The sequence below is a fragment of the Chelonia mydas genome, chromosome 3, assembly GCF_015237465.2.
Source record: "Chelonia mydas isolate rCheMyd1 chromosome 3, rCheMyd1.pri.v2, whole genome shotgun sequence".
NCBI lineage: Eukaryota > Metazoa > Chordata > Testudines > Cheloniidae > Chelonia > Chelonia mydas.
This window is the reverse complement of record NC_057851.1, coordinates 38,814,862-38,841,450: the sequence shown is the minus strand read 5'-3', so window position 1 is coordinate 38,841,450 and position 26,589 is coordinate 38,814,862. Positions and strand designations below refer to the sequence as shown.

The 26,589-nt window shown below is 45.3% G+C and overlaps 1 protein-coding gene across 2 annotated transcripts; it reads right to left on the bottom strand.

Annotated features, from left to right (window-relative positions):
- Positions 1-4,001: 4,001 nt before the first annotated feature.
- On the bottom strand, positions 4,002-22,884 carry LOC102944149 (protein CLN8). Of its 2 annotated transcripts, XM_037894187.2 has the most exons (4): positions 22,806-22,884; positions 19,440-19,571; positions 11,922-12,574; positions 4,002-9,991 (listed from the first exon to the last, which is right to left on the bottom strand). In XM_037894187.2, the coding sequence occupies exons 3-4, from the start codon at positions 12,462-12,464 to the stop codon at positions 9,668-9,670; spliced, it is 867 nt and encodes a 288-aa protein (XP_037750115.1). In that variant the 5' UTR covers positions 12,465-12,574; positions 19,440-19,571; positions 22,806-22,884; the 3' UTR covers positions 4,002-9,667. The 2 variants fall into 2 exon arrangements, with proteins under 2 accessions (XP_037750115.1, XP_007058811.2); XM_007058749.4 differs by lacking the exon at positions 22,806-22,884 and having other exon boundaries at positions 19,440-19,885.
- Between the last annotated feature and the right edge of the window lie 3,705 nt (positions 22,885-26,589).

Sequence of the window (26,589 nt, the reverse complement as noted above, 5' to 3'; positions counted from 1 at the left end):
TGGGCCAGCCCATGGGGAATAGAGACAACGGGTCTTACAGTGAATGTGACATGTCACCTGATAATGAAATCCATCTTAAATCTGGTACTTTTCCATTTAGAAGGAGGGGTGGGGACCCAGAGAGACAAAAGATTCCCGCCTTGTGCCAAAGCTATAAAAGGGGGTGGAGCAGGACAAAGGGGGCTGCCAGTCATAAGAAAATCTCTGCTTACCACCTGAGATGTCTGCTGAATCTAACAAAGACTGTACCAGGGGAAAGGATTGGGCCCAGACGAGGAAGGCGTCTAGTCTGTGAAAGAAGCTTATTGGAACATCTCTCAGGGTGAGATATTACCTGTAATCAGTTTCTTAATGTATTAGGCTTAGACTTGCGTGTTTTGTTTCATTTTGCTTGGTGACTTACTTTGTTCTGTCTGTTATTACTTGAAACCACTTAAATCCTACTTTCTATACTTAATAAAATCACTTTTGTTTATTAATAAACCCAGAGTAAGTGATTAATACCTGGGGGAGCAAACAGCTGTGGATATCTCTCTACCAGTGTTATGGAGGGTGGACAATTTATGAATTTATCCTGTATAAGCTTTATACAGAGTAAAACGGATTTATTGGGGGTTTGGATCCCAGTGGGAACTGGTTGTCTGGGTGCTGGAGATAGGTAACCTGCTGAGCTGTTTTCAGTTAAGTCTGCAGCTTTGGGAGCGTCGACGAGACCCTGGGTCTGTGTTGCAGCAGGTTAGTGTGTCTGGCTCAACAAGACAGGGTTCTGGAGTCCCAAGCTGGCAGGAAAAACGGGCTCAGAGGTAATTTCAGCACGTCAGGCGACAGTCCCAAGGGGGTCTCTGTGACTGAACCCGTCACAGCTGTCTCCTGCATCTGCCCTTATTGGCTGCACTTCCTCAGGAGGCAGGGAAGTGAAAAAGGCAGTCAGTCAATTACAGAGCAGTTTCCACAGGACAAAGCTGGAACTCTGTGTAGGTGGAGCTTCTGGTGTCATAAGAACAGCCATACTGGATCAGACCAATAGTACATCTAGCCCAGTATCCTGTCTTCCGCCAGTGGCCAATGCTAGGCGCTTCAGAGGGAATGAACAGAATACAGCAATTATCAAGTGATCCATCCCGTTGTCCACTCCCCGCTTATGGTGGTCAGAGGCTGGGGACACCCATAGAACCGATTTATCTGATGATCTTGGCTAATAGCCTTTAATGAACTTACCCTCCGTGAACTTATCGAATTGTTCTTTGAACTCAATTATAGTTGTGGCCTTCACAACATCCCTTGGCAACAAGTTCCACAGATTGACTGTGCAGTGTATGAAGAAATACTTCCTTTTGTTTGTTTTAAATCTGCTGCCTATTAATTTCATTGGATCCCCCCTGGTTCTTGTGTTACATGAAGGAGTAAATAACACATTCATTTTCTCCACACCATTCGTAATTTTATAGACCTCTATCATAACCCACACTCCTTTGTCTCTTTTCCAAGCTGAAAAAGCTCAGTCTTTTTAAGTTCTCCTCAGATGGAAGTTGTTTCATACTCTTCATCATGTATGTTGCCCTTCTCTATATGTTATCCAATTCTAATATATCATTTTTGAGATGGCGTGACCAGAACTGCACAGAGAATCATGGCTTCCTCAAGGGCTAAAATCATGGCTACACTAAGTTTAGTGCCTAACCCATCTGTTCATTAAGATTCTTATACTGTCTTGTCCTTCCCTGAGAACTGTCTGCAGAGAAACAGTGGTTGCAGGACATCCTCTGAGTTACACACAGCAGCAGATTTGCATTCTCTTTTCTCCCATGCTAGGGGTTTGAAAGCAAAGGACTGCAGATTGCTTCCTTTAAACTCTGCCTATGTCTGCTCCCTCCAAAAATTGTGGAGTCCTTTCAGTAGTTTGCTGTGTTTCAGCATTAACTCCCCTCCATCCCAGATCACTAAGTACTACTTTGCCTAGGGGAAAAACACAGTATTGTTAACTTCAAGAGATCAAAAATCATGAGTTGAACCCCACAAAATCATGAGATTGGCCCAAATATACCATTTTTAAAAAAAGATTGCATTGTGTTTTTCAGGTCAGTCTCTTGATTTTTGAACTCCTCTGCCCACCCCCAGGGTATGTACATGTGACAATTAGTGTTGCCCACTCTTTCTCATGTACTGGCTAAGGCGATTTTGGCCCCTGCCACAGGAGCTCTCACCCCTACATCTGCCCATTTCCTGCCCAGCAATTAATCCTGTCTCCCAGTCTCCCATCAGTTTTCTCCACACTCAACCCCCCTCAATTCAGCCCTCCCCATTTCAGTCCCCCAGCCCCCATCATCACTCCATCAGTTCAGCCCTCATACCCCATTGACCCTCCACCACCCACAATACAGCCTCCCACCCTCCTAAATTCAGTCCCCCTGCATCCTCAAGGACATAGTTCAGCTCTCCCAGCCTCACATCTGCTCTTCTTAGGGTTCTCCACCCTCCCCAGGCCTGGGGGTGGGGGGAAGCGGTGGAGCCCCCTCCCACTTCCCAGCGGCAGGGGAGCAGTCGCCCCAGGCTGACAGCAGTGGCCTCCACCGGGCCTGGGGCAGATGACAGCATTTCTAAGTAAAATTAAGCCTCACTTTTTGAACTCTCAAATGTCAGGATTTTCCCCCCCAGACATTTGAGAGGTCTATCACAAGATAATGAGTGACGCTTAATTTTACTCAGAGATCATGACTCTCACAATCAATTTGCGAGAGTTGGCATGTCTGCAAACAGGAAGGAACAACAGGAACATGTGTCCCTGCACCCCCATTCAGCCACCCCTCCTCCCCACTCCCATTCAGCCCCTCGCTCAATGCTGTCATCCCATTAACTCCTGTGCCCCATCCCAGTCTGTCCCCCTAACTAGCCCTTCTGAACTCCAGTCTATGTGACCCCCCAGTAGCCCTGTGTTGCAAGCTCTGTCTAACCCCCTGTATCCCGTGTCTCCTCACCTGGCCCCATAGGCAGGGCACTTTGAGGAATGCAACCTCTCCTGCTTTCTATCCACAGCTGGCTGCTCCAGCCTGTGAACCAGCAGCCATCTGTTCTGGTGCCACAGCAGCCCCTGCTGAATGAAAGGAATCTATTTTCTGCAGCGAAAAAAAAAAAATCTGTGGGGGATATGAATTCTGCACCGGCACAGCAGCACAGAATTCCCCCAGGAGTACCACTTTATACAAATCTAATGTAGTTAGTCACATCACCCTGCCCTTAGATTCATGGATATTCTAATGCTATTCTTAAATGTCAAACACGGGGGGTTTATACTGCATCCTGCAATCTAAAACTTTCTTCCCAATTTACAAAAGATGAGCTGATTAAGAAGCCTATGTCTGGCTACGTCTACACTATGGACCTTACAGCGGTACCGCTGCAGCTGTGCCACTGTAAGGTCTCCTGTGTAGCCGCTCTATGCCGGCGGGAGAGAGCTCTCCTGCCAGCATAATTAAACCACCCCCAACGAGTGGCGGTAGCTATGTCAGTGGGAGACTCTCTCCCCCTGACATAGCGCTGTCCAAACTAAAGTTTTTCACACCCCTGACCAACAAAAGTGCTAGTGTAGGCATAGCCTATGTTAGTAAACTGCCTTTAGAAAGTTTTTATTCGGTTGGTTGGGGTTTTTTGCATGCTGAGCAATTTATTTAGGCAAAACTTTAAGAACAAACTAATGCTTTTTTTTAAAAGGTTGGTATGGTTTCTCTTCTAAATATTGTACTGTAATTTTTATTTCACTAGACCTCTTCCTCTTTGGTTAGGATAAACCTTAAATTACTCACGTACATGTATAAACTTATTCACATGCATGTCTTTGGGCTCATGGCCTAACAAACACAGGCCACACAGCTGAGACACACAATACACAGACTGAAGGAATAAGCTCGAAGTGGCGCAATTTTTAATCACTTGTACAGAAGACAAACACTGTGAAGCTGCACAGACATTAAGAATCTGTAATACATTCAAAGTGCTCGATTTTCTACCTATTCCTTTATAAACAGTGTTAATGTGAGAAATTTATACTGGGGTTATTTCCGGTTGGTAAACATGAAGTTATCCTTAACGTGTAATAAAACATTGTCAATACACGGAATGATACTTTAGTACACACATTGTAAAATTTATTTCATCACTGCAAGGCCCCAATGCAAAAATGTTGAACAGCGAAGAAGCAGACATTTCATCAGTAAAACAGAGAATGGAAGTGCCACACACATTATAATTATTCAACAAAATACTGATTTATTCAAAAAGCCAAAGATAGCATATCATTCAAACATGCTTTGTTGTACAATGAACCCAGCTACATTCAGTGTTTTCAGAGACAGTATAAACTGACTTCTAAATCCATGTAAAGTGGGAGTCTCCCTGAGATCAACACTAGAGCATTCTAGAAAGAGAGGGCACTGTATATAAATCCTCAATTACTGTACAAGAAAAAAAATTATTACAGGATTTGGACACCGCTAGCAATCTGTGAGAGTTTGAGCTGAAATCTATAATACAAAGAATTCTGCATTGTTGTGCTAGATAATGGTAGGCTTTGTAAGTAAGAATTAAAATTGATTTAACAAACAAATCAGGTCAATGTGAAGAACACGGCACGTGAAAGCTGCAATCAGAACCCAATACCCAGCTGGAGTGTTTGGATCTGTTTGACAGGATATGAAGCACTGGATGATAAAAAGTACTACAATAATTAAGCCCATTCTTGATGAGGGCAAAGATTAAGTCTACAGCACTCAACAGGGGAAGGGAGTATATTCACTTGCCAACATTCAGGGTTAGGCAAAAATTTTCCAAGTGATGGCAGCAACATACTAAGGGCCTGATCCAACTCTTGCTGAAGTCAAATGGGAGCTTTTATTTTATATTATATATATGGGAGTGTGATAAAGCCCTGCTAAAGGACTACACCAATTTTACATTAGCAAAACCTACAAATGCACTACACCTAGTTTGGGCCTGCAACAGCAACAAAGTCTTAGTAGCATTTAGGCATAAGTAATTTCTCATCCTTCAGAGCTAAAGAAACCTAAAGGAAACAGACACTACTGGTCTAGGTCTAGAGGAATGAGAGATCAGCATAACCTCAGTAAACCTGACCAAACTGTCTACAAGTGGCAGCTCAGATGAGGAACATACATAAGGGCTTGTCTTCACGACGGGGGTAAGTTGACCTAACTCACGCTACTCCAGCTATGTGAATAATGTAGCTGGAGTTGACGTAGCTTAGATCGACTTACCGCGGTGTCTTCACTGCACTGTGTTGACAGGTGACACTCTCTCGTCGACGTACCTTTACTCCTGAAGGCATTCTGCACCAAAAAGTTAAAAATTCTCTGCACAATATTTTAAAATTCTGCGAATTTTATTTGTCAAATAAATGTGGAGGCTCCATCATGGCATTGGGGAGCACAGGCCACTGGGTACACAGAGGTGGGGGGACACGTACTCAGCAGTGAGGCTGCACCCAACCCTGACAAAGTGCAAGGGCCAGGCCTGTCCCAGAAACACCCAGGAGCCATGCCCCTCCATGCCAGGTGCACCAGGTGTGGGCACGCAGGCTCAGCAAGGCAGGATCCAAGTGTGGAGGTACTTGGGGGTGGGGGTTGAGAGGGTTCTGTGTGGGGCAATCTGGGTGTGGGCAGCTCAGTGGGGGATCCGGATGTGTGTGTGTAGGGGGGATCTGGATGCACAGGGGCTTGTTGGGGGGTTCTGGGTGCAACGGGACTCTGCAGGTGGGTCCAGGTGAAGATAGTTGGGGCTCAGCAGGAGGGGTGTCTGGGTGTGGGGGGCTCATTGGTGATGGGATTCAGATGCTGCAGGAGTGGGGTTCAGTGGGATGGGGATCTAGGTGCAGCTGGTTGGAGCTTTGTACATTGGGGATCTGAGTGCGGGGCTTGTCGGAGGTTCTGGGTGTGGGGGAGGGGGTAAGGCTCAGCAGGAGGGTTTGGGTATGAGCAGGTCTGGGGCATGGGGATTGTGCAGCTGGGGGAGCAGATCCCTGTACAGCCATCCTTCCCCCTACAGCTGAGGAGGGATGGTGCAGGAAGCGCAGGGCGGGAGTTTGCAGAGCTTCCTACAGCTGGGAGAGAAATCTGGGAGTGGGTCTGACACAGCCCCGGATGCCGTACAGGGGAAGAGGAAGTCCCGTCCTCCCTAGCCAATCTGGGACTAGCAGCTGACCCTAGTGCAAGTACGAGCCACCATGCCAGTCCCGCCTTCTGCCCCACAGTGGTTCACCTCTCTGCCGGCTGCCTTGGCACCTGAAACATATTGCTGGGGAGGGTCACATGACCGCTCTTTTGGCTTCCTTTTGTTTCCCCATCAGAAAGTCTGTGGGGAAGCAAAGAAATCTGCAGGGGACATAAATTCTGCGCATGCTCAGTGGCGCAGAATTCCCCCAGGAGTACACCTTACTCTTCGCAGGGAACTGGAGTACCAGGGTCAACCAGAGAGTGCTCTGTCGTTGATTTGGCGGATCTTCACTAGACCTGCTAAATCAACACACGCTGCATTGATTGCAGCAGCATAGATCTCCCCGGTAGTGAAGACAAGCCCTTACTTGTATATAAAGGTGATTTTGTACACTTAAATTTACTTGATGAGATTATAATTTTTGGAGGGATACAGACCAGTAGAACTTCCCTTTAATAAGTTCTGAACCTCTCTCCTTTCCTGCCACCCCTCTTCAAATAATGTAAATGAGTTTGATCCAGCTTCTTATACTATACCCATGATATCTGGGTGCTCAAGACACACTATCAAGGTGAAAGTCACATTAACAAAAATCAGCATTTCTCAACCTGTGGGTCAGGGTAATGAGATGAGTTATTGGGAGCGGGGGGTCGTAAGTGCAGGGCTGGTATTGCAGGAGAGAAGCAGGGCAATTGCCCTAGGCCCCTCGGCACAAGGGGCCCTAGGAAGCAAAGTTACAAGCTAAGTTACACCCCAGGAGGTGGGGCTCAGGCTTCGGCTTCTGCCCCATCACCTAAGGGTCAAGACAGAGCCCAAGCCCCACCTCCCGGGGCTGAAGCATGTAACTTAGATTCATGGGGCATCCTGTGGCCCCGGGCAATTATTGCCACACACCCCCCCCGAGTATTATTCATAATTTACTAAATGATATTTCAGGTGGGGGGGTGTCACAATTTTTTTTTTTCAAATCCAAAGGTTGAGAAACACCACAAGCAGCCTGAGAAACACTGATAAAAGTAATGCTCTAGCTACATTTTTCACAAGACCAAAGAACACATCCCTCTCCAAAATAAGAATTAAGTTTAGGTACATATCAACTTCACTTTCTGGTTCCTTTGCACTAAAACACTGGTAGGTTAACAGTATTATTCACTAAATACTACTGTTGTACAGGATGCTTTAAAATAGGGGTCAGCCATCTTCGGCACGTGGCCCATCAGAGTAATTCACTGGTGGGCCGCGAGACATTTTGTTTATGTTGACCATCTACAGGTACGGCCCCCTGCAGCTCCCAGTGGCTGCAGTTCGCCATTCCTGGCCAATGGGAGCTGTGTTAAACGGTGGCCAGCACATCCCTGCGGCCCACGCCGCTTTCCACAGCTCCCATTGGCTGGGAACAGCAATCCGCTGCCACTGGGAGCTGCAGGGAGCCGTGCCTCTGGACGGTCAATGTAAACAAAATGTCTCGCAGCCCACCAGCGGACTACCCTGATGGGCCATGTGCCGAATGTTGCTGACCCATGCTTTAGAAGGCATAAGATATAACAAGGTTCCTGCCCTGAGCAGCTTACACTGGCTTGGGAGTATTTTAAGTTTCCTTTCCCTACTTTTTCCTTAAAAAAAAAAAAGCTTTTAATTGAAAATTCAAAAATCAGTGTAATACAAACTATTCTGTTCATAGAAAGTTTTATGATCTCAGATTTACAAAACCCTATTTATAGTTTAAAACAAAAAAAGTAGGAGAGAGCTGCACAGCTCCGTTAAGATATCTATCCAGCTGCGTAAGCCCATTAGGGCCCACCCTTCTTATATCGTTTTGCATCCCCCAGCACTACAGCAAATCCCAGCCCCTCCAAGTGCTAAAATCAAGACCGGATTCATTAAGTACTGCTTTGCTGAAGAGACTGAACATGGACCTTCAAATGATCCAAACACCCCAGACATACCATACCACACATTCCAGGAGACGGATACATTCCAACATGGTCAGCCTTTAACTTGGCACTACACAACGTGCCTGAGTGAATGACCCGAGTATGATTGCTGGCAGTCATACATGCTAGCTCCACAGATCACTCAGTTCAGTTAACATTCCTTATGCAGCTGGAACACATGAACAAATACATCTTCAGAACTGAATGAAAATGACATGGGTCTCTGCAGGCCTGTTCAACAGCCGCACTGCCAGGTTTCCATACCTTTTCAGAATGTGACCGTACTGGAAGGTTGGCTGGAAAGACCAAATTATTTTACAGGAAGGCATTTCATTCAGCCTCTGAAGACTCTCTCCTCGCTCTCAAGGTGCTCAGACGGTCACTGTTGAGGTCACAAGCGCGCTACAGGCGTTCATATGCTGAGTTTACCATTTGAAAACCAACTTATGACACTTTCAGAGCTACATAGGTGGATGTTTTCCAAGCAGCAGACAAACAAATATTGCCATTGACAAGAAATGCATTTACACCTACTATCAAGCAATGGAATAGCTCCAGGATGATCGAGTGCATCCAAAACTACCCTCCCCCACTAGGCACAGATGGGTCTTGGAGGATAGACTGATCACACCAATTATGCAGGAAACACCATGCACTCCCAAATCAATCCTTCTGCTAATCAAAATATCATGTGCAAAGACCAGATGCTCACTGTCTCACAAATGTCTGGCTAGCCATCTGCCTTATACAGAGATGTGTTAGTGTGACACTGATGAGGATCAATGTGACAACATGTCTAGCAGTGGAGCCATAGATGGAGATGACCCTGATGATGACTTTGACGAATAAATGTTTTCAGTCCTACATGTCAAAGTTAAGCTCCCTGGGATTACCAAAGGTCAATGTGTTTTTTTCATGTTAACAATGCATTTCTGTATTCAAGAATAATTAAAAAAAGGGGATATATATATTATAGAAAATAATGAACTATCTACATAATTGTTTTGGGTTGGTCATGCTTCGTACCACTGTGTTCATGGGAGAAAGGGCTTTTGAATAATACCCAGCTTGACCAATTTCTGACAGTTATATTATCAGAATTTCCACTAACAGGAGACCCAGAGATGGGGCAAGCAGGTGCCAGTGAGACCCACCCTGCCACATTGCAGAGGGTGACACCATTGAAATTATGATTCTCTAGATTTTTACAAATCAAACAATGCCTCCCTTACCTATCACTAACTTGCCACTTTCCCAAAAATAAGATTTTATTACATAATGCTCTGACATGAATCCTGACTGAGTCAAAGATTGTGTGTGTGTATTTTAAATATAGACACAATTTTAAAACACTTTTGATAAATGAGTATAGTGCACTAATAGCAATCTACAAAGCGATCAATATATTCATAGACTTCTTGTAAGCAATTCTGTTTTCATGGACTCAGTAGTAAACCTGCACCATATTCTTCTGGCCATACTTTACTATTATCCCAATAACTGTTGCAACACTATATCATCTTCTTTTGGAATGTTTCACTATTTAATTTTCCAGAGGATCCAGAAACAGCAGTGAAAAATGAAAAGTTCCAGTCCACTGGACCAAAGAGCCGCTGAGTTGATCTGTATATCCAGTACGGATTAAGTATTAATGTAAGTGTACTTAACCCCACGAAAAAGACGATAAAATGTGGAAGTCCCAGATTTTCCACTACACCATTCCAATTGGAAATACACACCCACCACATGTGATAAATAAGGACCATGCGGCAGTGTTGCATATGGATCAGTACCCATTGGTTTGCCTTCCATAAAAGGGTCTTAGCATAGCCAGTCTGAAGAGAAAACAACAAAGAGAGAAATGAAACTGCACCTTCAAGCTAAAGCAGTCAGCATTTTCTAGAATTAAGATATTGTGACAAAGTTCCTCCTCTGCCTTGGTGGGTCCTGTACTTTTTGGCGGATTTGCTCGCCTCAGAGGTTCACGGCAGCCCTCAGTTTGGCCGCTTCTGCTAGAGGCTCAAACCTGCTGTTCACTCAGCTAACCTCATCACTGGCCAGCATGGGGGAAAACGGAGAACAATCTCCCCAGTCTCTGTTGTCCCACCTAGTGGGTCGGGACAGGCCAGATCCCTTTCCAAATTAGACCTTCCCTTTGGGTGTTGCTCACAGACCAGGTCAACTCCTCCTGTGTCCGATCAGGAGTTGGAGGGGGGGGCAGGCCCGCCCTCTACACCAGGTTCCAGCCCAGGGCCCTGTGGATAGCAGCTGTCTATGTCTCCTGTATCAGCTGCACGACAGCTACAGCTACAACTCCCTGGACTACTTCCTCATGGCCTCCCCCCAGCACCTTCTTTATCCTCACCACAGGATCTTCCTCCTGAGGTCTGATCACGCTCGTACTCCTCAGTCCTCCAGCAGCACTCCTTCTCACTCTCTGCTCCTTGCACGCCCTCCACTAACTGATGGGAGTCCTTTATAAACCAGGTGTCCTGATTAGTCTGCCTGCCATAACTGATTCTAATATGTTCTTAATTGGCTCCAGGTGTCTTAATTAGCTTGCCTGTCTTAATTGGTTCTAGCAGGTGCCTGATTGCTCTAGGGCAGTCCCTGCTCTGGTCACTCAAGGAACAGAAAACTATTCATCTAGTGGCCAGTATATTTGCCTTCTGGCGAGCTTTGCCCGCCCACTTCCTGGATCCCAATAGGGCCAGACTCCTGTAACCCCCCCTTAGGCTTCGCCCGCCCACTTCCTGGATCCCAATAAGGCCGGACTCCTGTACCCCACTGCTCTGGGTCTGTCACAATATATATTAACTATATTAACAGTGTTTAGTGTAAACTGTCAAACAAACCTTCTCTAAATCATTTTTCTCGAGTGCCAAGAGATTGCACATTTACATAGCACCTTTTGCCCAGAAGAATTCTAAACCACTTTGCAAACTATGTGCATACAGCATCACTTAGATGCAGCCACCTGTTGGATGGAGGAAGACAATCAAAACAAAGCACATGTTACAAAAGTGCAGGGGGGACCAGGGTCTGGGAAGTTTTGGTTAACACCACTCAGGCAAACCATGACTCTCTGACTGCTCTAGCATCTATATGCACAGATAGGACCTTCATGTTTAAGGTCTCATTAAAAGCACTGCAGAAGGGCTGAGGTGATCCTGCCAAGGCTTGTGGCTGTAATTCTAAAGAGTCCAGATATTTTATAATTTAAGATTAAACTACTAAAAATTTATTGCTGGGAACAGATTACAGTTTGGAAAGCAGGGCTGATTTCTTTTCTCCCCACAAGCATGGAAGATCTCTTCAAGGCTGTCCTCCCTCTCTGCATCCACAGAAGATACATAAACACTTATCAGCTCCACCATTCTCATGTTACTATTTTCACTCTTTAAAAATATCTTTAAAAAAATAGAGTTTAGTCACCTAATCTTTAGTCCTGTGCACTAGATCCCAACTAGTGAGTCTGTAAAGTAATTTTTAAAATCTTCCCTTTTCATTTCTTTGCTACAAAATGGGTAAAACAGATTTAAAAAACATTTGAACAATATTTAAGTATTTTAGGGTGTTATAATTAAGGATTCCCAGGACTTCAAGTTTGGAAGAAAAATTCTTCCCTGATCCCATCACTAATCTCCCAATTTGAAGGCCAATATTTCTTTGCAGATTTTTTTTTTTTTTTTTTTTGAGGGGGAAGCAATGGGAGTTTTATAATGGAAACTTCTATCACCAACAATTAATACAGCAAGTTCTTACCCTTCGAAGCAGCCAGTACATGCAGATTGAAGGAGTGCTCATCTCAAGTAGCAGTCCCATCAGGGGTAGATAGTGTCCAGATTTTATGTTAATTATCAGACCAAGAAGCCCACCAAAGGCAAATAAATGATGAACTACCAAGAACACATCACATGTCCTGAAAACAATATTAGACACATGAACAACTACATTTTCAAACAAGATGAAGCCAGAGGTTAGTAAGCAATGAAACCAACTCCACTTTTGCTGTGAATATACTTTGTCAGCTTGGAAAACTGGATCTATGAGCAAGGCCCACAACCCAGCTACACAACTCTGAATTCCAAGCAGGCCACGAGTGATAGCTATATTCGAGAAGACTTTGTCCTTCCCTGACAAAGTGCGATAACTGGCACTGATCCATGAGGCCAGCCAGTGAGCTAGAAGAAATACAATGAGGTAGAAGAAAAATCCAGCTGCCACTAACTTCAAACGAACTTCCCACAGAACATAGTCCCAATCAAATATGACACTCAAGGTTTCAGCAGCATATGCAAAATTCATTTCTTCTTCTCTAATTCAAAATATTTGGAGAGAGTCTGAAGCTTCTCAGCCACACGTTGGTCTATCGTAAGGCTACTGAGCCTTTGCTGTTACATGGAGCAGAAACCCACCTGCAATTTAAAAAAAAAAAAAAAAAAAAAAAAGATAGAAGAGACTTGTAGAGACTAGCTGTGTGCATTTTACACACACACACACACACACACACACACACACACACACCCCATTTATGAAATCTCACTAGTTTCACTACAGTTTAGAGTTTGTCTTTCCACTGATATTTCCAAACAATTTAGAACTGACATAAAAAAAACCTACTCAAGGCTGATAATTAGCCTTCAAGAACTCTACTGGGTATATAAAAGAGAAGATGAGAGAGGGAAACTCTTTGTTTCCTTACTGGCAGAATGATTAGTGTCAATGGATGTTACAGTCACAAAACCTTTACTTTTTGTTCCCAAGTTATATAAAAATATAATACTTTTTCCTGGTCATTTTCCTTACTGGTTTTTCTTCCCTTCCTGTTACTTCTATATACGTAGAATACACACTATTCTTTATCTTTTTCAAGTCTTCCTTTGCCTTTATAAATCATCCCTCAAGAAGTCCGTCTGGCTGAAGTGTTTTGCTAATGCTACTGACACCACATTTTTAAAACAATCTTTCACCAGCTTATATGCTACTAGCATCCCCCCCACACCTTCCTCACAGAAGACTTGAAAATTGTTCTATGACCAATGATTTTTACTTCTAACAAAGTTAACATTCTAGGTGTGAACAGAAACAACTCCTATGAACATAAACAAAGGGGGCCAGTGCTAAAGGGAGAAAAAACAAAACCACTGAGGCTTACAATTCTTTAGCAGCATGTTTAAGCATAACTGAACCTTCATTTTTCACCTGTACAGCCCTCTGGATAGGTCTACACAGTGAGTCTCGAGCTCCGATCTACACACTCGGGCTTGCACCATGGTGCTACAGACTCAGGCTCGAGCTACAGCACTAAAAACAGCTGTGTAGATGTTCAGGCTCCAACTGGTGCTTGGATTCTGAAATCCAGGGAGGAGGTGAGTTTGAGAGCCTGAGCCATGATGTCTACAGCGCTGTTTAGTGCCATAGCGTGAGCCCGAGTCTGTAGACAGAGTAGACGTACCCTAGGAATTTTTAGGAATCAAATGTACACACCCAGTTTACAGGGTATAGATCAAAACTGCAACAAACCAGCCACTCTGAGCCTGATTCTCATTTACACTAAGGCCACTTTACACTGCCTGGAAGTATAAAGGAGCCCTGAATTGTTGGAACAGAATAACATGGTTGTGACGTTATTGACATAAACTGTGACCATATAGATCATTGTTGCAACCAGGGTCCTATGGTTGCACCAGGTCTTGTACAGAGGAGGCCAAGTGGGGTGTCTATGGCAAGGTTGTAGTTTGCTGGTTATGATTATGCTGTCTGTATGTGTGTATCATTTTTTTGTATTTGAAGTTATGAATATTGGCTATGTACTTGTTTGATTCTAAGTAGCCTCAGTGAAGCATTTGGTCAGCTTCTTGAGAAAGGACTATTCTCACTAGGTGCCCAATCAAGAAACGCTTAGGTGACAAGAAGAAAAGGAGTACTTGTGGCACCTTAGAGACTAACCAATTTATTTGAGCATAAGCTTTCGTGAGCTACAGCTCACTTCATCGGATGCATACTGTGGAAACTGCAGAAGACATTATATACACAGAGACCATGAAACAATACCTCCTCCCACCTCACTCTCCTGCTGATAATAGCTTATCTAAAGTGATCACTCTCTGGAATGCTGGAAATGGCCCACCTTGATTATCATGCACATTGTAGGGAGAGTGGTCACTTTGGATGAGCTATTACCAGCAGGGGAGTGAGTTTGTGTGTGTATGGGGGTGGGGGGGGGTGAGAAAACCTGGATTTGTGCTGGAAATGGCCCACCTTGATTTTCATACACATTGTAAGGAGAGTAGTCACTTTGGATAAGCTATTACCAGCAGGAGAATGAGTTTGTGTGTGTGGTTTTTTGAAAAAGAGGGGGAGGGGGGTGAGAAAACCTGGATTTGTGCTGGAAATGGCCCAACTTGATTATCATACACATTGTAAAGAGAGTGGTCACTTTGGATGGGCTATTACCATCAGGAGAGTGAGTTTGTGTGTGGGGGGGTGGAGGGTGAGAAAACCTGGATTTGTGCTGGAAATGGCCCAACTTGATTATCATACACATTGTAAGGAGAGTGACCACTTTAGATAAGCTATTACCAGCAGGAGAGTGGGGTGGGAGGAGGTATTGTTTCATGGTCTCTGTGTATATAATGTCTTCTGCAGTTTCCACAGTATGCATCCAATGAAGTGAGCTGTAGCTCACGAAAGCTTATGCTCAAATAAATTGGTTAGTCTCTAAGGTGCCACAAGTACTCCTTTTCCTTTTGCGAATACAGACTAACACGGCTGTTACTCTGAAACTTAGGTGACAATGGACTTTGGGAGACGCCAATCCACATCTGAGCTTTCCTGCAAACGTTCAAACTAACATGTAAACAATGGCGTCAGCCTGCAAAAAGCTGAATCATTCACAGACATGTGACTTGCCCAGGTGACTGCAAACTCCATCTTGTTGAGGGGATTTTACACAGGAGAATAAAGGGGTTTCCACACACAAGAGAAAGACTATATAAGGCCCTGGAAACCCCTCCATTTTGTCTTCAGCTGGCTCAAGAGATAGCCTCTCCACCCCAAAGAGATGCCTGAAAGAAACTGGAACAAAGGACAGTAACTATGGGGGCATGAGTGATTGCTGGACCCAGACTAGGAAGGAGTCTAGTCTGTGAAAGAAGCTTATTGGAACATCTCTGAGGGTGAGATTTACCTGCATTTAGTTTCCTACTGTATTAGGCTTAGCCTTGCGTGTTTTTGTTTTATTTTCTTTGGTAATTTACTTTATTCTATCTGTTATTACTTGGAACCACTTAAATCACTTTTTGCTTATTAATTAACCCAGAGCAAGTAATTAATTCCTGGGGGAGCAAACAGTTGTGCATATCTCTATCAGTGTTATACAGGGCAAACAATTTATGAGTTTACCCTGTATAAGCTTTATACAGAGTAAAACAGATCTATTTGGGGTTTGGATCCCATTGGGAACTGAGTATCTGGGTGCTAGAGACAAGAGCACTTCTTAAGCTGTTTTCAGTTAGGCCTGCAGCTTTTGGGGGACGTGGTTCAGACCTGGGCCTGTGTTTGCAGCAGGCTAGCGTGTCTGGCTCAGCGAGACGGGGTACTGAAGTCCCAAGCTGCCAGGGAAAACGGGCTCAGAAGTAGTCTCAGCACATCAGGTGGCAGTCCCAAGGGGGTCTCTGTGACCCAACCCGTCACAGTGGCCTCAATGCAAATGAGAATTGCGTCCTATATCTATAGTACATATGTACACACACTTTATTATTTTGTTTAGGAAAAAAAGAAAATCAGTAATGTTATAAATATTCTTCATTACAGGTTTACATAAATGGACCTTTGATACACGCAAGCATGTACTATTGGCCTGTTATAATTAGAACTTTTTAATCTTTTTCTATATTAAGTCACAGTATGAAGAACAAATAAACTTTTCAAAGTTTAAAAAAAAAAAAAAAACAGCCCTCCTTAGAGTTCTGTCTTCTGTGAGGTGTTTTAATTATGCATGCAGCATCACAGGAGTGCATGTTTGTAGTCTTGCATACACAAAGAAAAACAGAAGTAGGAAAACAGAGGTTAACAATGGACAAAGCATGAATTCCCAAGGGATCTTGTAAATAATATGAAGCTAGTATATAAAGAAATAGAAAAAGAGTAAAGTGTGATAGACTTGCAGCTACAGCTTTGCTTACTAGTAGTTTGTAGCACATGGATAGCTTGTGATTCATACAGGGCCTGTTTCACCGAATTAGTAAGCCAATCATAAAGCATGTGATACAATGTAGAATATAATGCATGTGTTAGTCTGTTTTAGAATATGTATATAATCTGATTTATAACTATGTACTTTGGAGTTGTGATGCACCCTAACCTGCCCCATTACACCTGAGTCTGATCACCTCAGGTACAGATTTCCGAAATGCCAATAGAGAAACCTTAGTAACGAGTCCTGATCTGGACTGAGTTTTTGGATTCCACAGAACTGGATAAAAGTGTTCTTGCAGAACTGAAGTGTTCTGAATCAGTCGAGCGGAAAAGGTCTCGGAGGGAATCCCAACAGTGTTGTTTTGCTTGCAATTTGGAATATCAGACACCAAAAAACAGAACATAATTCTACAAAATGATAGTCTAGTAAATGCATGAGTAAGGGCTTGTAGGATCATCTTGTGAACAAAATTGCATGGTCAACTTCTGAACAGAATTAGACCACATTCTAAAAAGGTCTTTTATTCCTGAAGCTAATTAAGGACATAGAGAAACAACCTCCTTATTGTCCACCCCAGCATCACAATTATTATTAATTGTATCGTCCCGAATTTTTAAGCTTGGGGGCATAAAGTTAATTAAAACGCCCTCCACATGGTATGGTTTAAAGAAGATGAACATTTTATTATGTTTTAAAGTATCCATAAGCACAGGTCCATTTTGCTGACGTATTGGACAAGATTGCCATGACCGCTGGACACAGCACATCCTGTCAATGTGGCCAGGGGAAGAACAGCCCAGAGAGTATCTAATTTCACAGTTTGACTGGCAGCTCTGGTGGCAGGCAGAAGAGGAAGCCATATGGATCGTTAGCAGTATAGGTAAAAAGCTTCTACAGAGATGCCTTCCTTTCCTGCTCCCCAATATAATAAATAACAGAAAAGGAAGATGGCAGCCTTACAGCTAGAGAGCAAAGGAATATTGCTTATTTATATTCTCAGGGGGCCTGATTCTGCTCTCCTTACACCAGAGCAACCCCACTGGCCCTTCCTTCCCACTCCCTTGCATCCTGAAACAGTGAGAGAGTTAAGAATTCTAATTTGCTAGCATTTTCACTCACTCTGCACAGATATATAGTAGACACCAGAATTACAAACACCTCAGGAATGGAGGTTGTTCATAACTCTAACAAAACGTTATGTTCTTACTTTCAAAAGCTTACAACTGAACATTGACTTAATACAACTTTGAAACTTTACGATACAGAAGAAAAATGCTGCTGTCAACCGTCTTAATTTAAATGAAACAAGCAAAGAAAGTTTCCTTATCTTGTCAAATTTTTTTTTTAAAGTCTCCCCTTTTTTTCAGTAGTTCACATTTAACACAGTACTGTACTGTATTTGGGGGGTTTTTTTGGCTCTGCCGCTGCCAGATTTCTTACTTCGGGTGTAGTGTAGTAAACTGCTCTGCATCGTAATGTACTACCTATGGGTCCTGAGCATGCTCAGTTCATCTGCTGAAGCCACTGCCCTTCACCCTGCCCTTATTAGCCGTATGTGTGTGAGAAATTCCTATCTGTAGGATAGTACCACCTGCAGCAGTGACAGGTTCTACTTTGCTAAAAAGGCCATCTGATGTAGCTAATTCAAGAAGTCTCACATGTAAAAGCAACCTGATAGCTTTCTTTAACAGTGTAACAAGCCTTGTGGATTGGGGGGGGGGGGGAAGGAAGATGGTCGACATGGTCTCTCTTGCCTTTAGTGAGGCTTTTGATACTGTCTCCCATGACCTTCTCATAAACAAACTATGGAAATGCAACCTAGATGGAGCTAAAATAAGACTGGTGCAAAACTAGTTGGGAAAACAGTTCCGACAGTAGTTATCAGTGATTCACAGGCTGAAAGGGCTGAGTCAGGCTGAAAGGGGATAACAAGTAGGGTTCTCCAGGAATCAGTTCTGGATAGGTTTCTATTCAAAATCTTAATCAATGATTGAGATATGTAATAGAGAGTACACTTACAAAGTTTATGAATGATAACCTAGGAAGGAGTACTGGGGAAAGGGATCTGCCGGTCACAGTGGACCACAAACTGAATATGAGTACTGTGGAAAGGGATCTAGGGGTCCTAGTGGACCACAACCTGAATGAGTGAACAGTGTAACGTTGCTGCAAAAAAACAGAACATCACTCTGGGACGTCCGCTCTACTCTGCGCGGATTAGGCCTCAACTGGAGTATTGTGTCCAGTTCTGGGTGCCACATTTCAGGAAAGATGTGGACAAATTGGAGAAAGTCCAGAGAAGAGGGGGGGGGAAAAAGTAAGGTCTAGAAAACATGACCTATGAGGGAAGTAGCATTTTTTTACAAAAGCTGTTTCTTACAATCTAAACCTATCAATAATTGCTACAGATAGCACTTTTCTACCTGTAGCAATTTCACATACACTATAGTGCAAGGAACTGCTACCTGTATGCATTTGTTACATCAGTAGCAGTTTACTGCAAGAGCAGTTTCTTACAATCTATACACATCAATAACTGCTACTGGTAGCACATTACTACACTGAGCAGTTTACTACACTACAGCTGTTCCCAAAGAGGTGTGTGGTTAGCGTGAAAAATCGGGACAGGGGGTGGAAAGTAACAGGAGCCTCTATAAGAAAGAGACCCCAAAATCGGGACTGCCCCTATAAAATCAGAACATCTGGTCACCCTATGTGTGGTTGACTGAGCAGTTCCTGACTCCGGTGACATTCTCCTGTATATAAATAGGCAACGTATAAGGAAGTGGAGAATCAGGCCATTAACATCAGCATAGTTACAAGGGTGTGAAGAGAAAGCCCCAGAAACTTTCCACTCTCAACTCCCCACAAAAAAAGACAAACACCTCCCCCCACAGCTACATACAGCCCTCTAAATATGGTGGTTCACAGGCTGTGTGAAATTCCCCTGACTTCATACAATAGCCTCTCCTGGAAGTAGGATGTTTTCTCAGCATTTAAGCAAAACCAGCAGTTAGTTAACGCTGACTCATCCCCATTTCCTCCCCCTCCTCACAAAAAGCAACAGTAATGCTACTTACTGGCAGGTCTGCTTCAGTTACTCTGCAGTTCCTCCCCGCAGCCTCTGCGCTTTCCTGTCTTGTGTTCAACAGCTACAATCAGCCGAAAAGTCCGGGCTGCTTCTTCCACCTTTTATGCAGAAGTAGCTACCCCTAGAATGGAAATGCAACAGCGTGGAGCCCTAGTTCAGCACCGCAGAAAGAAGAGGCTCCTGAACGCGGAATAGTGTTAAATTTATCGCTTTTCCTGCCCCACCCTTTGTTTCCTGCCCCACCCTTTGTTTCCGCCCGACGTAAACTGTCGCTCCTGCCCCGAGGGGGGGGAGTGGAGCGCACGAAATAACCCGCACTGGCAAACCGGACTCTGGGGTTGTTCACAGTTTACCTTGGATCTCAATTCTGCAGCGCAGGAGGCGGTCAGGCCGCATTCTGCCTTGCTGCTGCAGCCAACTTTCGCGTTGCACTGAGCAAAAGGGCGGTCGCCCCCGTACAGAGGCGTGAGAAACATTGCATGGTGGAGTGTGTTGTCATTGGCAGCCGCAGGTGGTAGGATGCAAAAACATGTCCGCTGCAAAGCCAGCCTGAGCCCAGCTAGAGCCACGGAGAGAAACGTGGAAGCTGGAACCGAGGAAGAGACCGCCACCTCTCCAATACCCCGCTGTGGGCAGGACGTGTGTCTGTCCTGCTCAGAAATAGTGTGTCACGCGTGTGTTGGCGGTATCGTGCCTCGACTGGGGTCTATGAAGGGACCCACGTCTTGGTTTTGTGCAGCTTGGTGTGTGACATTTCTCACCGGCCATAGAATCCCAGATTTCCCTCACCGGCCCCGGCAGGGTGGGGATGCGGCAGGATACTCTCCAATGTGCCCTGCAGAAGCAGGACTGGGGTGCAGTACCGGGTTTACCACGGCACCGTGGCACCATGGCGCCGGGACCAGAGTGAGAAGGGGCCCCGGGGAGCCCGATCCCCCGGCCGGCTGAGACGGCCACGCAAGCTGCCCCCACCCCTGCTCCTCCCCCGCCCTGCCTCTTCCCACCCCTGCTCCGCCCCAGCCCCACTCGATTCCTTCCCCTGAGGACTGCAGCCGGTGTCGGGCGTGCACTCACTGGGGGGCAGTAAGTGGAGCGACCCGGCCCCAGCCTGCTCCGCTCCGCCGGCTCGCAGCTGCGCCACCGGTGAATGCTGGGGGGCGGTTCGCCCCCACCCACCCCCCAAATCCCGAGCCAGGCGAGCAGAGCAGAGCGGGCTGGGGTCGGGTCACTCCACTTCCCACCGCCCCGTGAGCGCGGGGTTGGGCCTGCCCTGCAATCACTGGGCAGCAGGAAGTGACCCGGCCCCAACCCGCTCCCCTGGGTCGTGCTGGGGGGCCAGTTTCCAAGCCTGGGGAGGAGATGGAGAGGTGGGGAAGGGGCATGGGATGGGGAAGAGAAGGGGATAGGGGAAGTGGGGGCAGAGGGGAAGCTGGAGCCCAGCATATGGCATCCCCTTGACCGACTGGGTTACACTTGGAATCACACTTTCAGGCTTTTCTTCCCAACCAGAGGGGTATAAACTTTTTTTTTTTAATTACAATCTGAATCACACAAATGTAGGTGCTGGACTTTAAAAAAAACACCTAGTATTGAGAGACTCTATAAAATCCCACCAGTTGCAAACATACTGTGACAAATTTTATTTACCAAATTAAGTTGGTTCCTCAGGAGAAATTAAGTGCATTCAACTATCTTTGGCATTTTGTGCTAAAAGATCACTGCACCAAAAGCTGGTTTTGAGACACAGATGAGGTGCTTTGTTCCTTTGTAAAGTTTATCTGATTGAAGATTATTCAGGACTAGCCAATTACATCTGGAAACAAGCTCCCCTGTTAAGCAGGCCCATCGAACCCTCACCCTGAAAAGCGCCACCTCCCCTGCATCTGTACCTCCCTGATGAGCCTTAACCACCTCTCCCTGGACTCCCACCCAAATGAACCCCACCTCCCCTGCACCTCGACCCCCCTGCTGAGCCCCAAACACCTTCACCTGGATCCCCTGCAGAGTCCCATTGCCCCTGCACATGGAACCCCCCAATGAGCTTCTGTGCATCCAGATCCCCCCCAGTGAGCCACCCACACCCAGATTGCCCCACAGAGAACTCTCTTACCCCACCTGGATCCCCCCACACTAAGTCCCTCTGCACTTGGATCCTGCTGCCGGGCTGAGCCTGCTCACCCATATCTGGTGCGCCTGGCACAGGGGGGCAGGGCCCCAGAGCGTTTCTGAGGCACGCCTGGCCCTTGCACTGTGTCAGGGTCAGGTGCAGCCTCACTGCTGAGTCCCTGTCCTGAGGTGGTGTGGAGGGAGGCTGTAGGGTATTCTCCCGCCTCATGCAACCAGTGGCCTGTGCTCCCTACTGCCCTGTTGGAGCCTCCACATTTATTTATTGACAAATAAAATTTTCAGAATTTTAAAATATTGTGCACAGAATTTTTAATTTTTTGGTGCAGAATCCCCTCAGGAATATGGGGTGCTGTGCAGCTGTTATGGTGGGACTGTGAGGAAGGACGTGGGCAGTGGGGAGTTCTATGGGCAGGGGGCGCTGGGCGAGTGGTGTGGTGTGCAGAGTGCTGTGCAGTTGTAGTGGGAGGCCAGCAGGGGAGGTCTCTGGGCGGGGTGGGGGCTGGGCATAGAGATCTGTGGTAGAGGTCTCTGGGTGAGGGGGCACTGGGCATAAGGGGGGGCCCTGGGCAGGGGGGCGATGTGGTGCGGGCCCGCCCTCAAGGGGAAGGGGCATGCTGGCAGCACAGGGATGGACAGGCCAGTGTGTGTCTTGCAGCTGCAGGTTCGTAAACAGTGCACTCCTGCTGGGCTGCGCAGAGCGGGGCTGCTCCCGCCGTGCTGTGCCTCACTGCCCCCAGCCTGCCCTTCACTCTGGAGGCTGACCATCCCACCCCCTGCAACTTGCCCCATGGGGGCCCGCAAATATGTTTGGTGCCAGGCCCACAAAAAGTTAATCTGGCCCTGCTGTGGTAGTGATGAGCGGGGTTGGCGAAGGCAGGGTGACTGGGGAAATCGGTGAGGATTTAGGGTACTAGAGAGAGTCTGGGGGAGCACGTGGAGTAAGATGTCTGGGGGTTGTTTGGAGGGGAGGAGAACAGGCTAACTGGGGGTGGGGGGCGGAGGAGAGAGAGGAGAGGTGGGTGATGGAGCCTGGACCAGATAGGGAAGGGTGATTGGAAGCATTGAGACCCTCAAGCATTACTGGGGGCGGGGGGGAGTTTGGAGCTGCCTCCCCCACCTACATTACTTCCACTTAGCTTCCCCCACTCTAGCTCTGTGCCCCACTATTTAGCTCCTTTCCCTGTCTGCCCCTTCCACCTTCCGCCCAGCCCCCAACTTTGCAGCTCACCAAGTCTCCTCTCGCTGTTGCCTGGAGCGCGGCCATCTGCTGCTTCCTGCTGATACTGGCTGGGAACGAGCGTGGGGAGTGGGTTAAGCCATGGTTAGTATGGTTTCAGTTTCATCTTGCAGTTCTCTTGCCCTGGCAAAATGCTGCCGTGTTTGGGTTCTTGCTTTTCAAAAAATTCTTAGAATCTAACATGAATAGAAATATGTATTTATTTCTAATTGATGGAACCTAAATTTGGGGCTTAAAGAACCTGATATTGTCCCTTTAATTATCAAAAAATTAATTTTAGAAGCCAGGGCCGGCCCACAACATTTTGGCACCTGAAGCGGGGAGCTCAAATGACACCCCCATGCCCACTCGCTTGGGCCAAAGCTTTGAAAGGTCTCAACTCTGCCTTCTTCCTGTTCTACTTCTCTCATGGAAATGCTCTGCTACCTACCCCAATAAAGAAGAACTAACAACTTAAAATGCCTTGTTCAAAAATTTTAGTAACACTTAACTTTCAGATGCCTGAACAGCAAATGTAACTTTTCTTGTCTGCATAGTAAACACTGGCATTTTTATCTGTTTTGTTGGATCATATTAAAGAAGTTCTGTATTAAAATCACAAATGAATTTGATTCCCCATAGTTTAAATTCCAGGGTATTATTAATTAAGAGGTCTCTTGGTTTTTGGTACTGTTTCTCTCCCTCTATGTGTGAAACTTGCAAGCTGCTAATTGTGTTAGTACATTCTAAGACAGAGTCTGTTCTCAAAGCAATTCACAGAGAGAGAGACTCAAAGCAATACTCTAACAACAGAAACAGCACCCAGAGACTCCCCGCCCTTTTGTTGTATTAACAATTGTGATTAAAATAGAGATAGAGGATGTATGTGGATGGATGCTTGGTGTGGATAATAACTGAATGATCAGGGAGGTGTCAGCCTAAGAATCCAGTGTCCATCGGCTGAAGAAGGCGTCAAGTGGAAATAACCAGAGGACCCCCGGAGGGCAGACTGGAATCCACCCAACAGCCTCAAGAATGGGAGAACCAAAGAACAAGATAACATCTAGCAGCACAGAGCCATCACGAATGTGCTATCTGCTGATTGATTCAGCAACAGCATGATGAAGCAATTCCCATAGACTGGCATAGGAAGAAATTCCTATAAAAATGGACTCTAGAAAGTGAGAACTTTGGGGTCTGATTCTGCAAACCAACTTCCAGGAGCATCAGATGAGCATCTGACAAGGCCCTGCTCCCTCCTCATGTCCAGGCCACCTGGCCAGTGGCTTGGCATGAGCAACTCTAAGACTGGTAACTATGATAACAACCTTGCAGAACCTGTGTGTGTGTGTGTTTGTATGAATGAATGTGTGAATAAATATGAGATTGAATGGAATGTTATAGCTATAACTAACTGCTTACTATGATTCTGTCTGTATTCACAATAAATGTGGTATTTTGCCTTTTCCTCTTTAATAAGATCCTGCTGGTTTTTATTTTTTTGGTATAACAGTTTGAATAATCACAGTGATGCTTTCCGTACCTTCTTGGTTGCAAAGATTTGAACTGCTTCCTGAAAGTCCACAGTCTGGGCCAGCTCATGCTCTATTGAGATGGTTGCAAGGCCGACCAGCCTCTCCTGTGTCATTGTGGAGCATAGATGTATTTTTCTTAACTTCAGCTTGGAGAAGCTGTGTTCTCCACTGGCAACTGTTACAGGAAGCAGCCTCAGTTCGCCTCATGGTAAGGCCAGCCCTGTAGGTAGGATTAATCTCTCATCCTTCAGAGCTAAAGAAACTTTAAAAGAAAAGATGCTACCGCTCTAGGTCTAGAGAACTGAGAGCAATCTATGTATATCTGCATAACAGCAATAACCTGACCAAATGGTAATTCTGTACACATAAGCTTACTTGTTGATGTTATAATTTTAGAGGGATACATACCAGGTGAACTTCTCTTATCCTCCCCTTTAACAAGTTCTGAGCCTCCCTCCTTCTCTGCCTCCTCCCCACCCCCCTTCAAATAAAGTAAATGAATTTGATCCAGCTTCTTATATTATGCCCATGATATCTGGGTGCTCAAGGTACACAACCAAGGTTAAAGTCACATTAATAAAAATAATGCCCTAGCTATATTTTTAACAATACTGAAGAACACTCCCCCCTTCCAAATAAGAATTCAGTTTTGATACATATCAGCTTCTCTTTCTGGTTCTTTTGTGCTAGCAAACACTGGTAGGTGAACAATGTTGTTCATTAAATACCACTGATGTGCCGGATGCTTTAGGAGGTATAAAATATAACTAGGCTCCTGCCCTGCCCCTGAGCAGTTTACACTGGCTCAGGAGAATGTTAGGGGAAGGAAATTTACTTTTTCCTAAAGGGAAATACTTTTAATTGAAATTGTAAAAGTGTAATAAAAGCTATTCTGTTCATTATAGGTTTTATAAAATCAGTTTTAGAAAACCTATTTTTCCCTATTAATACTTAAAAAATAAGAGATACAGCGCGCACTGCACAGATCTATGGAAATACTTATTCATCTGCCTAAACCCATTGGGGCCCACCCTTCTAATATCCTTTTGCACCCCCAGCCCTACTGTTAATTCCAGTACTAAAATCAAGGCCGGCTTCACTGAGTACTGCTTCACTGAAGAGACAAAAGCTGTATCCTCAAATGATCCAGACACCCAGGATATACCATACTGCACAATTTCAGGAGAAAGGTACATTCCGACATGGTCAGCCTTTAACTCAGCACTACATGAGGTGCCAGACTTCCTGTCAGAATTTACTACATACATTATACTGAGCATGCTCACACGAACTGAGTACGCTCAGTAACATCTGCTGAAGCCACTGTCCTCACTCTGCCCTTACTTGGAATCAGATTCTGCTGTATGCTCTTTGGCGGGGTAAAAAGGGGGCAAATCGGAGGGGGGGGGGGATAGGCACGGTCTGAGCAGGAGGCGGAAATTTACTGGATGGTGGAGTCAAGCAGCTGGAGGCAGGGGCAGGAGAGGGGCTGAAGAGGAAAATCAGGGATGGGGGGGCTAGAAGCCAGGGTTCACCTCAGGGGGACAGCGCTGCACAACCATGGCAGAGGGCAAAGCCCTGGCACAGGGAGGGGCAGAGGGGGGTAACAGTTACCCCAATGGGATGAGCCACCTGCTGTGTTTTCAAAAACAGAGAGGGGGGAAAATGGGCTTTTTTATTTCCCTTCTCACAGGACAGTATGCCTCAGCACGGGCTTCCCAGGGCTAGGTTCTTAAAGGCACAGTGTATCCCAATGCTGAGACACTACAGCTCCTCTCTATCTGATATAACATGCTGAGGTGCTACAGGAGACTTGATTCAGTGAAATATTTTACATATAGCCCCTCAAAAACTGTGTGTCACATATTTTAAAAATAAAAAGAAACCCTTATCAGTTTGTCTACATGAAGTCTCATAACAGTTCACAAATTTGTCTTATCTGCTGCGATTCCCTGAATTGTGCTCCTTCCTTGTAATCCATTTTGAATATAGCTTTGCTCCTTTTACAATGTTATTTTTATTACTCTTATTACTCTTACCACGTCATCATTTACCTTTTTTATCATTGTGCAGATGCATGTCATTGTGCTATTTTTATTTTAATAGCAAATAGTCATCAAAATATTTATATGTAAATAGTTGCTAGGAGTTTGAGCAATGATTCTAGTATAGCACTAGCTATGTTTTTTACTGTGATTTTTAATTCTAACTTTTTCTTCTTATTTTTATAACACAAGTTTATTCTGTTGGATCATGTGACT